We start from the raw sequence: 14259 nt of genomic DNA on the forward strand, positions 1-14259 counted from the left end.
GGTGGTAAATCAGGAACTGTTGCACCACAATGCATTGTAACCAACAATGTTATGTGTGTATTGTATCCTTTCTGTTTTATTGGGTCAAATGTATTGGATATGTAGTTCTTAAAGCTATTCTGTAATAAAGTAAAAAACTATAATGTGTAGTTTTGGTCTCCCCCATGAGGAATTCTAGGTGATGACAACGGAATTGATTAAAAAAACATGATGGACTTTTCAGAAGAGATAATTATCTTCACTTGATTTTCGAAAGTCGCCGGAAGACACAATTTTCTGAACATAGCCATGCTGAGAAATACAGAGAGACTTTTGTGGAGCTGATCGTCTTAGTTAGCTTTGTAGCAATTTGGCAATGGCTTAAATGAAACAGATGTTCATTAATATCAAAAAGTTACACACTAAAGCTTTAACTTAAAATGCTTATTTTAGACATGACTCCAGAAAAAAAGTTATTTATGTTTACTAATGATTTTTAGTAATGACTACTAATGTAAACTTAATTTGTCTACTGCTTCAACTTACCACTCACTGTTAATAAAACTTAAGCTGTTAAGTTTCACCTTGTTTAAAAACTTAGATGGTTAAAGGCAATACGCAAATTTCTAGTAAAGTCAAATAATTCGGAATTCTATTCCTGATTTATTTTGCATATTTTGTTTTAGGCATTTTTTTTCCAAGGGATAGCGCTATAATGCAAGATCTGGTTTGCTGTTATTTTTAAAAAAATGCCTTAAACTTTTTATCCTTGTGCTTTATTTTCTCAATGGTGTTTTAAGCTCCAAGCTTCCAGGCAGCGCTGCGACCGTTGACTTCAAGGCACCTAAACTTGACCCTAACCTTTAACATAACCATTGCCTAATCCTAGATGTTGGGGGCTTAAAACACAGATAAACGCTTTATTTGCATTGTTGGCTCCCAAGTGTGTGAACTGCTCTCATTGAACCGTGCATAAATACAGATTGAATACATTATTTCACTTTAAATGAGCACATGATATTATAGTGCATCACTAATCTTTATTTCACAGCAAAAAGGTATACATTTCAGAAGCAGCTCATCAGCTAATTCTGGCAGAATCAACTGACAACATTCCCTTTGTTTCAGTAATAAAAAGTCCATGACCAAGCAGAGCAAAAGCTTCCTACATTTGAGATCTTTAGTGTGTTTTGCAGTCATATTGGTATACTTTTAAAAACACAACTTAATGTAATATGAATGTGTCCTTCACATATTGCTTTTATTATATCTATCAAGGCTTTTGCTCTGTGTCCTCCACCTCTGTGATCTCCTCTACAGGCTCAGCCGATGGGGCAGGGTGGAAGAGCTGGAAACAACACACACACAGAAAGTGTTTGAGGTTGGGTGAGTGGTAAAGTGTTTGGGTGAGTGGTAAAGTGTGTAATGTCTGTGTCTCTTTCTCTGTGTGTGTATATGTGTGTGTGTGTGTGTGTGTGTGTGTGTGTGTGTGTGTGTGTGTGTGTGTGTGTGTGTGTGTGTGCGTGCAGTATGTTTACTTACATTGAATGTGTCATTTTTTTCCAGGAAATATTTGTACTTTGGCGGGGGGCAAGGAATCGGAGGAAACAGAACCTTAGCTACCCTGAAAAACACACACACACACACACACACACACACACACACACACACACACAAATGAGCCTTGATATGTATTTAGTTTTAAAACAAATAGTTGATCAAAATATATGTGAGTGTGTGTGTGAGTCACGCAGGAGTCAACAGGTTAGTCAACTTTGAGACACTACAGTACCTCTGATGGCGCACCAGCAGCAGCGCAGCCAGGAGGATCATGGGTATTCCAAGTGAAATTGAGATGATCACCAGAGTGTTGAGTTTGTAAAATGACTGTTTCACCGCTACAAACAGACACACACATGCACGCACACACACACACACACACACACACACACACACACACACACACACACACACACACACACACACACACACACACAAATACAGACCGAAAATGTAACATAGTGTGCAGGTGGATGGAGATGATAAAAGATCACCAGCCTTTGGTAAAACCACTATTTCAGATGACTTTAATAGCACTCACTGACGGCGCGACTCCAGTCACTCCACTGAGAAGATTCTTGGCATCCGTGACTCTTTCTTGTCCTCATCCTCACGTTGTAGGTGCTGGTAGGATCTGGATTGGGTTCTGTATATGACAGCTGGTCGGTTAAGTTTTTGGATCTTTCCTGTTTTTAAAAGATAAAGATTCACCAGGAAACACTCAGTAGGTTCACTTCTTTTACATTGTTCTTGTTTATGTGCACCGGGACATAATGCACTAAATGGTATATCTCATTTCTACATACTGTCTGTACTGTACCTTGTCACCCATGTCTAGCTGGTATTCAAAGCAATGGGGGTTAGGGTCTATATGACTGTGCGGCAGACCCCACGTCACTACTAGTCCTTCATTTTTGACTGATGCAGAGATGTTTTGGGGTGGAGACAGGACCTCTGTGGCACACACAACCACAAAATCAATAAAATCATTGATAAAAGATTACATTCAGGTCTGCTGTAGACTCTTTACAACATACAGTGCAAACCTAACCTGAACATTCAGCTTACCAAATTGAATATGTACCTAATAGGTGGCATGTGACCAATTAACCAACAAAGTGCCAGTCAGCCTACCATCAGTCCACTGATATGTTGGATAAACTACACACACAAACCATAGAAACAATCAACTATTAATGGGGAAATGGGCACAGTTTAGTCACCTGAAGAAAAAAAATAGCAAAAAAACATTTGTATGACAATTTATTAGGAAGTCTGTTGGGGAGGGGAGCTAGATTGTGAGAACAAGGTCATAATGTTATAGAAATAAAGTTTTAAATAGTATTTTTAAAAAAACATTGATGATATTTTACCCAGCAGGAGCCCCAACATTCATTTGTAAAGTCAAGATTTGTTCCCCTGGCAACAATAAGACTTCTGTGATGGGCCTCTCTGGACTTTACGATATAGGAAGGTACATTTAAGTTGGAAGGAAATCTAGTTTGGTATTCAATCATCAAACACAAAATAGATAATATGCTTTATTTTTAGCCATGGTGGCAACTTTATGGATGGCAATACCGCTCTGTCTGTTGGACTGTCTGTTCACCTCTTTGGTCCAGACTGAAATATCTCAACAAATATTAAATGGATTGCCACAGAATGTTGTACAGACATTCATGGTGCCCAGAGCAGAAATCCTAATAACTTTGCTAATCCCCTGACTAGTCTTGTATCGCCACCAGCAGGTCAAAGTTTTCACTTATTCAGTAAAATATCTCAACATCTACTTGAAGGATTTAATCCAGACATTCACGGTTATCACACAGCGCCACTATGAGGTTCACATTTGTGGTTTTGAGTGATGGGATTCTGTCCACTGTTAAAGAATCATTGGATATAATCTATAAAAAAAGGGCTACCTAGTGTATTATTCAAACAGTGGACGCCATTGAATACCATCTGTAGTATTATCATTTGCAAATACTCAACTCAATGACAGTGTTTGTCTTTGAGTATTACCTAGCATGTTGATGTCGAAAGGGGAGGCGTAGACTGTCCACTTGTCGTGCAGGGTTATGTTAAAACAGAGGATTACATTCAACTCCTTATGTGCGTGCAGAATTGAAGACATTGATCCGACTCTCTCCTCAGACGAAAGGTTCAGAGAGTGACCTGCTCCATGATCATCACACACACTAGGTGAATAGACAGATAAATTGATACTCAGTCAAAACAATTTATACATTTTTATTGTAAATATGCATTCATATTTATAAATACTCATCGAATCTATGCTTTGTGAGTAATGTGTTATTTAAAAAAAAATGTATATTGTAAAATAAAATGATAACCTGATATTGACAAAGATCTGAGCATCCTTTTGCAAAGTGGGAAATGACCAGGAGCAGTTGAGTATATTTGTTGGGTAAAGGAGGCAGCGAAAGTTGTTTTCATCCACCTCATCCTTCTCTACATAATGTTCTTGCTCTGAAGTACTGTGATCATAGATCTGAAACAGTTCCACAAACATAAAGAACCGAATATAAAAATCTAAATTTACATCTGTCTTATCTGTGGCCTTTGGAAGTTAAAGTTAAATGGTGATTCTCACATCGCCAGAGGGATATTTGGCCTGACAGACATCTGGATTGCTGGCCTCTGTCTCTGTTAAAAGAGGACATATATCTAGAGTTATAGCATGAAGAAAAACACTATTACATAAAAGCCATGGATCGTCAAATTCTAACTTGACTTGAGAAATCACACACACACACACACACACACACACACACACAGCCAGCAATGTGCAGACCAGTGTGGGCATCAATGCCAGTCCATTGAAATTTAAAACACTTTGCACATTCTTTTCTGCAGTACACCATGCTTACGTAATTCATCAACATCTTGGTGTATTCTTAATCAGGGTGGTGGCTGTATACAAGGAAAGCGGAAACTGCGACACCACCCTGATGAAAGCAAGATAGCCAAAAATATTTCACGCATCAAACGTGTGTGTGTGTGTGTGTGTGTGTGTGTGTGTGTGTGTGTGTGTGTGTGTGTGTGTGTGGTCAAAAGTTACCCACCATTTTGGGATGCACACAAAACCAGCAAACTGGACCAAAGTATTGAATGGACAGGAAACAGCTTCATAGCCAATCTAAGGGTTTTATATACACACACACACACACACACACACACACACAGGTTTGTGGCACTATCTTTGTGGGGACCCGTCATTGACATAATGCATTCCCTAGCCCCTTACCCTAACCCTAACCATAACCTAATTCTACCCCTAATCCTAAAACCAAGTCTTAACCCTCAAACAGCCCTTTTAACTTGTGGGGTCCAGCATTTTGGCCCCACAAAGCTGTCGGGACCCCACAAGTACTGGACTCCCGGTTTTTGGACCCCACAAATATAGTTAAACAAGCCCACACACACACACACACACACACACATACACAAACACAAACACAAACACAAACACAAACACACACACACATGCAGTTCATAGAGAAGCTGTCATTTCAGTCCACGATAAGTAATTTCCTGGCTGTTCAAACTTCCCCTTTTTTAAATGGTACAGTAAATGATTTAGTGACTGTTATCTAGTAAGACATCTCATAATCAAATACAAACAAACAGCTTTTCTCATATTAGTCTTAATTCTCCTCTTGATTACATTTAATTGGGAGTTTACACACATACATACACATTTCCACTACTTACAAAAACTTTTACATTTTCCACACAAAAAAGAACAAAAGTGAAAAGTTATTAGTGCTTTGGTTTGTTAACACACTCAGCTATACCACTTTCTCTCAAAAATGCTAAATAAATAAACCCATGATTAGCTATTCTAAGTATAAGCTATTAAATTAAATCTAACACAACATCTGAAGCACCATGATTGTAAATAGCATTACTAAGAAGCCGTTACCTCCTGCTGTTCGTCCACTCAGTCGCTGAATGTCGGTGTCGGACTGAAGACAATGACACATTTCTGGGGAAAGAAGAAGCATGACGTCACATACTGTACAAAGCTTCAGGAAACATTGGGTTTCTTCCTGTTTCTTAATTCGTATTTTTATAACATACACTACAACATTTCAGCTTTTATGGTTACATCTGACGCAATGTGTTACTGGTACATACACTAAAAACTAAGTAAAAAAACTCAGTCAATAACCTTTTAATAAATAATTAATGAAATTGGTTACATTTTTAAACCTTACAAAATCAGTAACCTTTTTAGAAATATCTGTAACTCTCAAACAATTACAGAATCCTTAATGTCTTAAATACATTTAGTATTTTTTGAAAATGTTATCAACAATAAATAAATAAAGAATTTTATTCCTGGAATTGTGAAGAAAGAAAGTAAAATTTAACAGGCAGCTGACTTACAAAAATTGTTTTAAAGTGGACATATTGTGCTTTTCCGTATTTTCTGTCATATCTACAATGTTGTAAAGTCAGATTTTTCATGTTAAACATGGCCAAAACTTCAAATAATGAAGTAAACGTATTTTAGAGAAATTCCTGTGAGCTAAAGCTTTTAGATTCCCAATGCAAGTCAAAGGATGTTTTGAACAGTTTTTTCTACTCTCTGCTAGGTGTCACCTAACACTTATCCGACTTTCTCCGGCCTTTTATGATTCGTCATTTGCTCCATGCCAGGCAGGAAAGGACTGGGGTGTTGTTGATCTCTCCAGCTACCAGTCCACATTCCGTACTTCGGTCAAATTTCCAGTGTATTTGTGTGATGGTGGGACTTGTTATTAATGATCTTGGTATTTCTAAAATCGTTTATATACATCTGTTGAACTGGACACTTATGTGCTATCCACTGTTTTGGATGACTTTCATTCAGCTATAGGCTACTTGTACAGTAATTCAAAATCTAAAGTTGTTTAAATATTTCTCTGTAGGATGGTAAGAGGTTCCAAACATCTTCCCTTGACAACACATGACCACTACCAGCAGGTTGCTACTCCATAGCAACTGAAAATATAAAATATTTGGGCTTACAACAAAATGAAAACAATTCTACTAATAAATTACTTTTCCTGAAGATTCCCATAGCATGAATTTGATGATTGTATATTATTTGATGTTATCGTCGGCATAGCTATATGAGTAGAGCACAAATATAATTGTGCAAAAATCAGTTCCCTGACCGGGAATCGAACCCGGGCCGCGGCGGTGAGAGCGCCGAATCCTAACCACTAGACCACCAGGGAAGAACGGTTTGGCTAACTAAAGAATTTTCTTTATACGAGCTGGCCTAATGTATCTCTACTGTTCTTGCAGTCTATGGTAGTAGGCGGTCTATCTTGTCAAACCAACCACTAGTCCTCAATTCTGACCACTTTCTCTTTAAAACCGAGATCACTTCCAATAAAGCATAAACTTTTCAGTAGGCTACTTCAACTTCACTGCGGCGCGTCAAAGGCTCATGTTGATCATTGTGGCCGATGGTAGAAAAACACCGCTAGCTGTTTTCCCTCACTCACCATCGACCACAATCAAGACTGTTCGGCCGGATTTACAACTTTCTACAATCACTACTACAGCACTAGGTGGTGGGCAAGCACCACGCTCACACACTTCCATTGTCTGAATCTGTCGATGCATCCTATTCCTACTTACTCAGTTATTTGCTTGCATAGGGCACATTAGACCTGAACAGACGAATGAAGAATTGAATAACTTGTAGTTACTGCAAATTGTGCAGAGACGTCAGCTTTGTTCAGGTAAGGACCAACGCCTTCTAAGCGATCTCTGACCTCCGAGTTTTGAAAACGAAAGCAGCCCTGCTACTGTTACGCGCCACGAGGACAGGGTATTCACCACTGTCCCAGTCCACTGAAAGAGGGCGGAAGACTAATCAAATATTAAGGTAATTACTGTATTGTTGCGGCTATTACAGTTTCAAAGTAGGCTAACGTTAGCTTGCGGTAGCTCTTTGCATGCCATTATCGTAGAAAAGCGTTTAAAGTTAACTAAATTCTGACTAACGTCAGTCTGTGCCTACATGTCAAATAACAAACACAAGTTAACATACATTCTAGCTAGTAACGTTAGCCTACCAACTACATGTTAAAGCTATAACACATTTTGGGGACTTACTTTTTGCTGCTGTATTTGTGATTAGAAATCTGCTTTAATCTGCCCTCACGAGTAGGCTAACGTAACGTTACAACGTTATTAATTGTCAGTGGTATCACAATATTTTGCATACATTTCAGCTTTCAACCCCCAATAATAACTGGTGTACTTTACTATAGGCTACTTGTTCTTTCTGTCTCTATTTCTCTTTGTCAGATTCAGCATGTCAGCCAAAGACACGGTGAGACGTAATAAGACAGCCATTCAGACGACTCTATGTGGAGACCACAGGCTTATCCTCAACAAAGTTCATGAAAAAAAACTGATAACTACGCGGGAGTACAACAACCTTAAAAGCATAAACAAAGAAGATGTAGAGGGCCACGTCGTTGAGCTCGTTGATAAGATCATGAACAAAGGAGAGGACACCTGCAACGCCTTCCTGAAACTGCTGCAAACCGATGAGGACATTAAAACGACTTACCCTGAGCTGGAGAACATACACTTGAATAAAACCTGCCTTTTAAATACGCCTGTTCAAGAGCGTTCATCTGTCGACGGAGGTAGGCCTATTTTAACATATTTATACATAGTTTTGGTAAAGAAATGACTCATGCCAGCATTGTGTGTTTCACATAAAGTTGCCGGCTTAAGGGTTTATTTTTAGAGGTATCTGTTTCCATCTGATTTCCTCAGATGTTCTTCCACAAGAAAGCAAGAGGCGAAAGGTGAGGTGAGGTTTTTACCTAATATTGAAATAGCACACTTTATGTTACAAAGCTTGAGTCAGTGTTTTTAGTTAGGCTTTGCTTAAGAGACACAAGACATGCTTTTGATCCTATATTAACATACAGAATATACGCTTTGTAATATATTGTCATAGCCTACTTCATAAGGTTTAAACCAGTAAAGAAAATAAAAGGTACCTCTTAAGTAAAAGTCTTAAAGCATAAAATATTGAAATGGAAAAAATATCCACTCCAGGTTAGTTTCTTAGTTATGTGTTTGTGTCAAACTGTTTCCATTGTTTTCAGGAGCAGTATGAGTTGAACAGCCAGCCTAGCGGCCTCTGTGTGATCATAAACAACGAGAATTTCCCGGATGAAGCAAGAAATGGAACCAACAAAGATGCTGGTATGTTACAGAGTAGAGATTCACATTTTTAATATTTAATATTGTCCTGTTAGTTGGTGGTTGAAGCTTAAATTGTTTTTTATTATTATTATTAAATCCCCTGCAGAAAGTTTGGCAGAGGTGTTCAGCTGGCTGGGGTTCAGAGTGCTGATGTGTAAAGACCAAACCAAGGACCAGATGGATCGCGCACTGAAATGCTTTGCTTCTCAGAGCAACCTCGCTCAGCTGCAGGAGTTCAATGTCACGGAGTGGTCTGGCAGCGGATTCACTGATCTTCAAGAGGCTCCTAAGCATGGCGATGCCTTCATCTGCTGTATTCTGAGTCACGGAAGGAAGGGTGAAGTCCTAGGGATTGATCTGCAGCCCCTCTCCATTAAACAAATAAAAAGAACTTTCAAGGCAACCAACCAATCAACCCTCACTGGCAAGCCCAAAGTGTTTCTGATCCAGGCCTGCCAGGGAGGGCAGATACAGCGTGGAGTGTTAGAACCATGTCTGCAGACTGATGATGATTCTCACTCTCCATTCATCCCTGAGGAAGCTGATGTTCTGGTTGCCATTGCCACTGTCGAAGATCATCTATCATTCAGACACATGACAAATGGGAGCTGGTTCATCCAATCCGTGTGTCAGCAGCTAAAGGAGGGCTGTCCAAGGTAAATGTGAAACTCAAAATTAAATATATAGTTAGTCCTGTGGCATAAAATATCTACAATATTTTGTATTTTGTAGATCTGATGATATAATCATTACCACGTAGTTAATACTGTACACCTGTCTTGATCATAATGTGCCCTGATAGGGATAGTAATATGTTTTCCTACACTGTATATTGTTTTAGGAGTGAAGACATTACCACCATCCTCCACCGCGTGAATAATGAAGTAGCCCAGAAAGAGGGCTGCACACTGAAGCCTGGTGCAGCAAAGCAGATGCCTGAAATTAGGTCCACCTTAAGGAAGAGCCTTGTGTTGTCTCCACATCACAAATGAAGCTTAATCACCAAAAAAAATCATGCATACACATGTACTTTATGTCTTAATTAAGGGTGTATAATTAACTCAGGGTAAGGGTTTTCTTAAAATGTACTCAATCTTTTTTTAGTATTCTAAATCTTATATTTTTAAATCATCACATTGAATCATTGTCTTTTTTATTGTCACAGATTTGTGTCACAAAATAAACTTTTTGATCATCACTGGTGGGTTTAGGTTTTAATGAGGGGGGAACTTTTTACAAACAGAAGCCCTAAAGAATACTGGTGACATTTACATATCTAACAAATAAGTTACTAATGTAAAAACTGTTATTATTGCCTCCTAGATTTATCAATGCATATTCAATATCTGAAAGTGTTCATAAAGCAATATTTTTTGGACAAACTCTTTATGGCTTAGAGAATTTCTTATTAATCAGCTTTGCAGCATAAGTACTTTTATATATGAACATTTTTAAAATAGATGCCAAAAATATATCAACCAGTAACTGCGTGATAAAGAAAAAGCCATTTGTCATTGTATTCTTTAGCATTTCTTTATTTAAAGAATCGCCGTCTATTTACGTTATTTTAAGGCTTTTATTTTTATTTTTAACATTAGCTAAAGCACATGGAGGATTTTAAAACGTATTCAACCAACACACATTATGGAATTGTGTGCACTTGCTTTGGTGGGAATTCGGTTGCGCATGTACATCCATCTTTACGGTACTGCAGTGTCGTTGCCCTGACAACTTGGAATGTGTTTGTCGTATCCGTGTCGGAAAAGAGGCTGCATATTAGCATATGTAATACATCCATGATAGAAGCAGAGACGGTATAGAGGATCTTTGATAGAAGTAAGATCAAAAGACTGCTTGCCATAAAAACTACAAAAACAATCTGTTTGTGGCAACAACAGTCTTGTCTCATAAAGCTGTTCCAACTACGTTGAGACTTACTTTACTACCGGGAGTATCTGCCAATGATGGAGGCCCCGCTGGAAGACGAGACTCCTGCCGGAGCCTTAGCGGGCATTGAGGGACTAGACCTCGGAGAGAAGTTGAAATCCTCTGACGAAGCTATCACGTTCATGTCCAGCATTGGTGAGTTGTCAGTGTACTTTGTTGGCAATTCGAGAGGGTCAGAAAGAAACTGCGTAGGCTACGCCTGAGAGTTAGCGCCACCTGGTTTTGGCACATGTTGAGTCCTCAGACAAATAACGTTAATTGAAAATTGGATCAATTAGGGCCAACCTAACGTTAGCCAAAAATAGAAAATAAGCTCTAGACATATTTTAAACTGTCCATTTGTGGCTCACATTCAAACTTGAATATGCCCCACTTCCCTCAGAGCCTGCAGAGCTGCTGAAGTGTGTGTTTCCAGACTCTCTGGTGACTGTGTCAGAGGGGGGCCGAGACCTGGGGCAGTTCAGTGTGACGGTGGAGTTTGCCCGTAGAGTCCAGCAGCCCTGTATGCTGCTGCATGCTCAGAGCCAGGGAGCCATTGATGACTCCCCCTGTGGAACTACAGTGACAGGTGAGGGCAGGCAGGGGCTGCAAAGACAGGTTGGCCTCCAATGTTTTGTCTATTTCACAGATGTGTGAGCATACCTTGTCTTCATGTCCTTTGTCCTGCCTTCATTGTCCATTTAAGCCTACATAACCACGGACCTGGAGGTGCTGGAGGAAGATTACCATGAGTATGTCAAGGTGGGTCATTGCAAACTTCCCATACTGTCTCATTTTAACAAATGCAAGTGTGGCGCCTGCTTTCCGTTCATTCTTATGCCACTTCTGTCTGTTTTTATTTTGTATCCCCTGTCTTTCAACACATTAAATTATCTTTTCAGCTTAAGGGCCACAGTTTGGACAAGAGGTGTCACATGGTGCAGCATAACGGGCAGATGGTGATCGATAAAGTTACCACTGTAGGAGAGGTGAGATAAGAAACTAAAGAGTTGCCATCAACTGTCCTTAACCCTGATAAAACAACATTAGGGTTCACTCATCCCAGGGCCTTTTAAACATTTATATGTGAAATAGATGGTAATAAGATGACCTTCACCGTGGTTAAAAACCTAAAATCTGAAACAGCAAGCAAAGTCAATCTGGATCTGAATGTCTTTCTAATAACAGTTCAAAACTGTTTTATACAAACATTTACCATTGGAGATGTCAAGAAACCTGCTGTTGTGAAATTACTGGTAAATCTTTTTTGTGTTGGTACAGGAGACAGCGAAGGAGAATGTTTCCTATCCCATGTCTGAACTAAGAGGGCTGGTTACAGAGGGGTCCAACTTTCTGCTGATGCGCCTGATCGCTCTTAGAAAGAAGGCGCCAGAACACATGACCTTCCTCTCCTTCGACCAGGGATTACACATCGTCCACACAAACTTTTGTAAGTAATTATGCCAGTGAGACCTCTTGGTCATTCTTTGTGTTGTTTGAATAGTGAACTCTGACTGAAATCTGTTTCTCTGTGGTCAGAGTGAGCTGGGTCTGAAACAGCTGGAGGTTGGGGGTGAGACCATGGATGTATTTGGGCTGGAGAGGATTGTTCACTCTGTAGAGGACAGCTCCACTACTTGGCAGTGCTACTTCCTGGCTGATGGGTAAGCTCAATGACTGTACAGTACGTTTACAGGTTCTTAAACTTATTGGACAGTCTCTCACTGCCCACCGCTGTGGATCAAACAGGGTACGACTGTTGATTGCGTACACTGTTACAATTCTTTTAGTGTTTGAAGCTCCTAAAAGGACTATACCTGTGTTTAGGACAGCATGATTAATCAAATTTAATGTTGTGGTAAGTTTGTGTGTGGTTTGCATGTAGTCTGGAAAACCAAACATAGAAATCCTATTTGTGATCTGGCTACCAGAGATTCAAAAATTCAAGATTCAAAATCCTTTATTAATCCCACAATGGGAAAATTCACACTGTTGCAACAGCAAGGGATTTGAGGAAAAAAACAAGACACAGATAACCAGACAATAAATAAATATAAGTAAAAAGAATAAATAGTGAAATAGTAAAATGTATTTACAGTATTGCACAGTCACATTTTTTTTTATTATTGCACTGTTTATCAGTCCTGGTGTGTGTGTGTGTGTGTGTGTGTGTGTGTGTGTGTGTGTGTGTGTGTGTGTGTGTGTGTGTGTGTGTGTGTGTGTGTGTGTATATTTTGTCCATGTGGTCTACAGGGAGCAGTAGACCACATGGATATACAAGGCTAAGTGTAAACAAAAATGTATAAACTTGTAAGTGGATTTTGTCCGGAAATGAGACCCATGAAAGATAAATGTAAATGAGTGTGCATTTATGACTTGCAGGCTCTGTAAATCACTTTGATAACAAATGTCACAATATGACTTGATAAATGATTTTTGAGCAGTTTATGTTCTGTGATCAGGCACTTGGCCAGCAGAGTGCAGGTGGGATCACCAATCACCATGAAGATTCTGCAGCTGCCATCACAGCTAGAAAAAGGTAACCAAGCTCACACATAAAAACTGTTCCTCCAATGAAACAGAATCAATGATGTTGTTTCTGTGTGTGTGTGTGTGTGTGTGTGTGTGTGTGTGTTTGTGTGTGTGTGTGTGTGTGTGTGTGTGTGTGTGTGTGTGTGTGTGTGTGTGTGTGTGTGTGTGTGTGTATGCATGTAACAGTAGGTTTTGAGAAGATCCCTCTGGTTTGGGAAGAAGACATGCAGATGCGCTCCAAGTTCTTGGACAGAAAGGTAACCAGTAATGTTCTCATATGATTAAGACATGTATTAAGACTAACTGTACCTGAATAATAATGTTTCCTCCCATACATCTTATCTTCTTACTCCCATCATCGTACTCCCATCATCTTACTCTACAAATCCTTTGAACAGAGAAGGATATGAATGTGTGTTTATGTCTCGTTGGGGCAGGAGGAGCTGAAGGCGGACCATGCCTCATACCTGAGACAGCATCCAGATATCCGTGCCCTCATATCTGACTTCCTGCAGTTTTTGCTGCTGAGGAAACCAGATGACGTCTTCCAGGTTGCTAGGGAGTACTTCCTCCCTTTTGCCTCCCAACGTCTTCCAGAACCAAGCCTGGAAGCCCCCTCACTCTAAAAGCACACCTCAGGGCTCACATGCTAAAAGCAGCCTTTTTTATGTATAGCTTTCTGTTTATTTATCCTTTTAACTTGAGATTACATCTTAAAATTGCATTTGGTTATGCTCTTGTCTTTTTTCCTGTCCTGAGTGACAGATGACTAGTGGCACAAAAGGAAACTTGGTGGAGAGGACCAATAACTTTTAAACCTGAGACTTCATCTGAGCTAAAAAAAAAAACTTTAGTGATCTGAATAAAGTGGTTTGTTTCAAACAGTGGTTGTGGTTTCGTTTTGGTACTTTCCCAATCAAAGCAGTTAAGGCAAGTTAAGTTAGCTATGTTTGTCATCCGTCAGTGAAACTAGGAAAAAGCGAGTCTTCAAAATAAAAGTGTAAAATGTAA

At 39.4% G+C, this 14259-nt stretch overlaps 3 protein-coding genes and 1 non-coding gene across 6 annotated transcripts; 2 read left to right on the top strand and 2 right to left on the bottom strand.

Moving 5' to 3' along the window:
• Positions 1 to 991: 991 nt before the first annotated feature.
• LOC116055060 (granulocyte-macrophage colony-stimulating factor receptor subunit alpha-like) lies at positions 992 to 11150 on the bottom strand. 3 transcript variants are annotated; one of them, XM_031306815.2, is made up of 11 exons: positions 7294 to 7338; positions 5486 to 5550; positions 4626 to 4699; positions 4154 to 4227; positions 3894 to 4051; positions 3562 to 3737; positions 2360 to 2493; positions 2081 to 2225; positions 1772 to 1877; positions 1522 to 1603; positions 992 to 1327 (listed from the first exon to the last, which is right to left on the bottom strand). In XM_031306815.2, the coding sequence occupies exons 3-11, from the start codon at positions 4690 to 4692 to the stop codon at positions 1253 to 1255; spliced, it is 1017 nt and encodes a 338-aa protein (XP_031162675.2). In that variant the 5' UTR covers positions 4693 to 4699; positions 5486 to 5550; positions 7294 to 7338; the 3' UTR covers positions 992 to 1252. The 3 variants fall into 3 exon arrangements, with proteins under 3 accessions (XP_031162675.2, XP_031162674.2, XP_031162673.2); XM_031306814.2 differs by lacking the exon at positions 7294 to 7338 and adding an exon at positions 11075 to 11150 and having other exon boundaries at positions 1003 to 1327; positions 4154 to 4206; positions 5486 to 5548; XM_031306813.2 differs by lacking the exon at positions 7294 to 7338 and adding an exon at positions 11075 to 11150 and having other exon boundaries at positions 1003 to 1327; positions 5486 to 5548.
• On the bottom strand, positions 6717 to 6788 carry trnae-cuc. The gene has a single exon. It is a non-coding gene; the product is annotated as a tRNA-Glu (tRNA).
• Positions 7296 to 9988, top strand: LOC116055058 (caspase-8-like). The gene is made up of 6 exons (XM_031306811.1): positions 7296 to 7398; positions 7858 to 8219; positions 8353 to 8384; positions 8691 to 8790; positions 8897 to 9446; positions 9632 to 9988. The coding sequence occupies exons 2-6, from the start codon at positions 7880 to 7882 to the stop codon at positions 9780 to 9782; spliced, it is 1173 nt and encodes a 390-aa protein (XP_031162671.1). The 5' UTR covers positions 7296 to 7398; positions 7858 to 7879; the 3' UTR covers positions 9783 to 9988.
• Positions 10348 to 13972, top strand: LOC116055059 (ciliogenesis associated TTC17 interacting protein). Its single transcript, XM_036005047.1, has 9 exons — positions 10348 to 10872; positions 11120 to 11305; positions 11423 to 11478; positions 11619 to 11705; positions 11998 to 12170; positions 12258 to 12380; positions 13179 to 13255; positions 13438 to 13505; positions 13686 to 13972. The coding sequence occupies exons 1-9, from the start codon at positions 10752 to 10754 to the stop codon at positions 13872 to 13874; spliced, it is 1080 nt and encodes a 359-aa protein (XP_035860940.1). The 5' UTR covers positions 10348 to 10751; the 3' UTR covers positions 13875 to 13972.
• Positions 13973 to 14259: the final 287 nt, after the last annotated feature.

Source organism: Sander lucioperca, chromosome 9 (assembly GCF_008315115.2).
Source record: "Sander lucioperca isolate FBNREF2018 chromosome 9, SLUC_FBN_1.2, whole genome shotgun sequence".
Taxonomy (NCBI): domain Eukaryota; kingdom Metazoa; phylum Chordata; class Actinopteri; order Perciformes; family Percidae; genus Sander; species Sander lucioperca.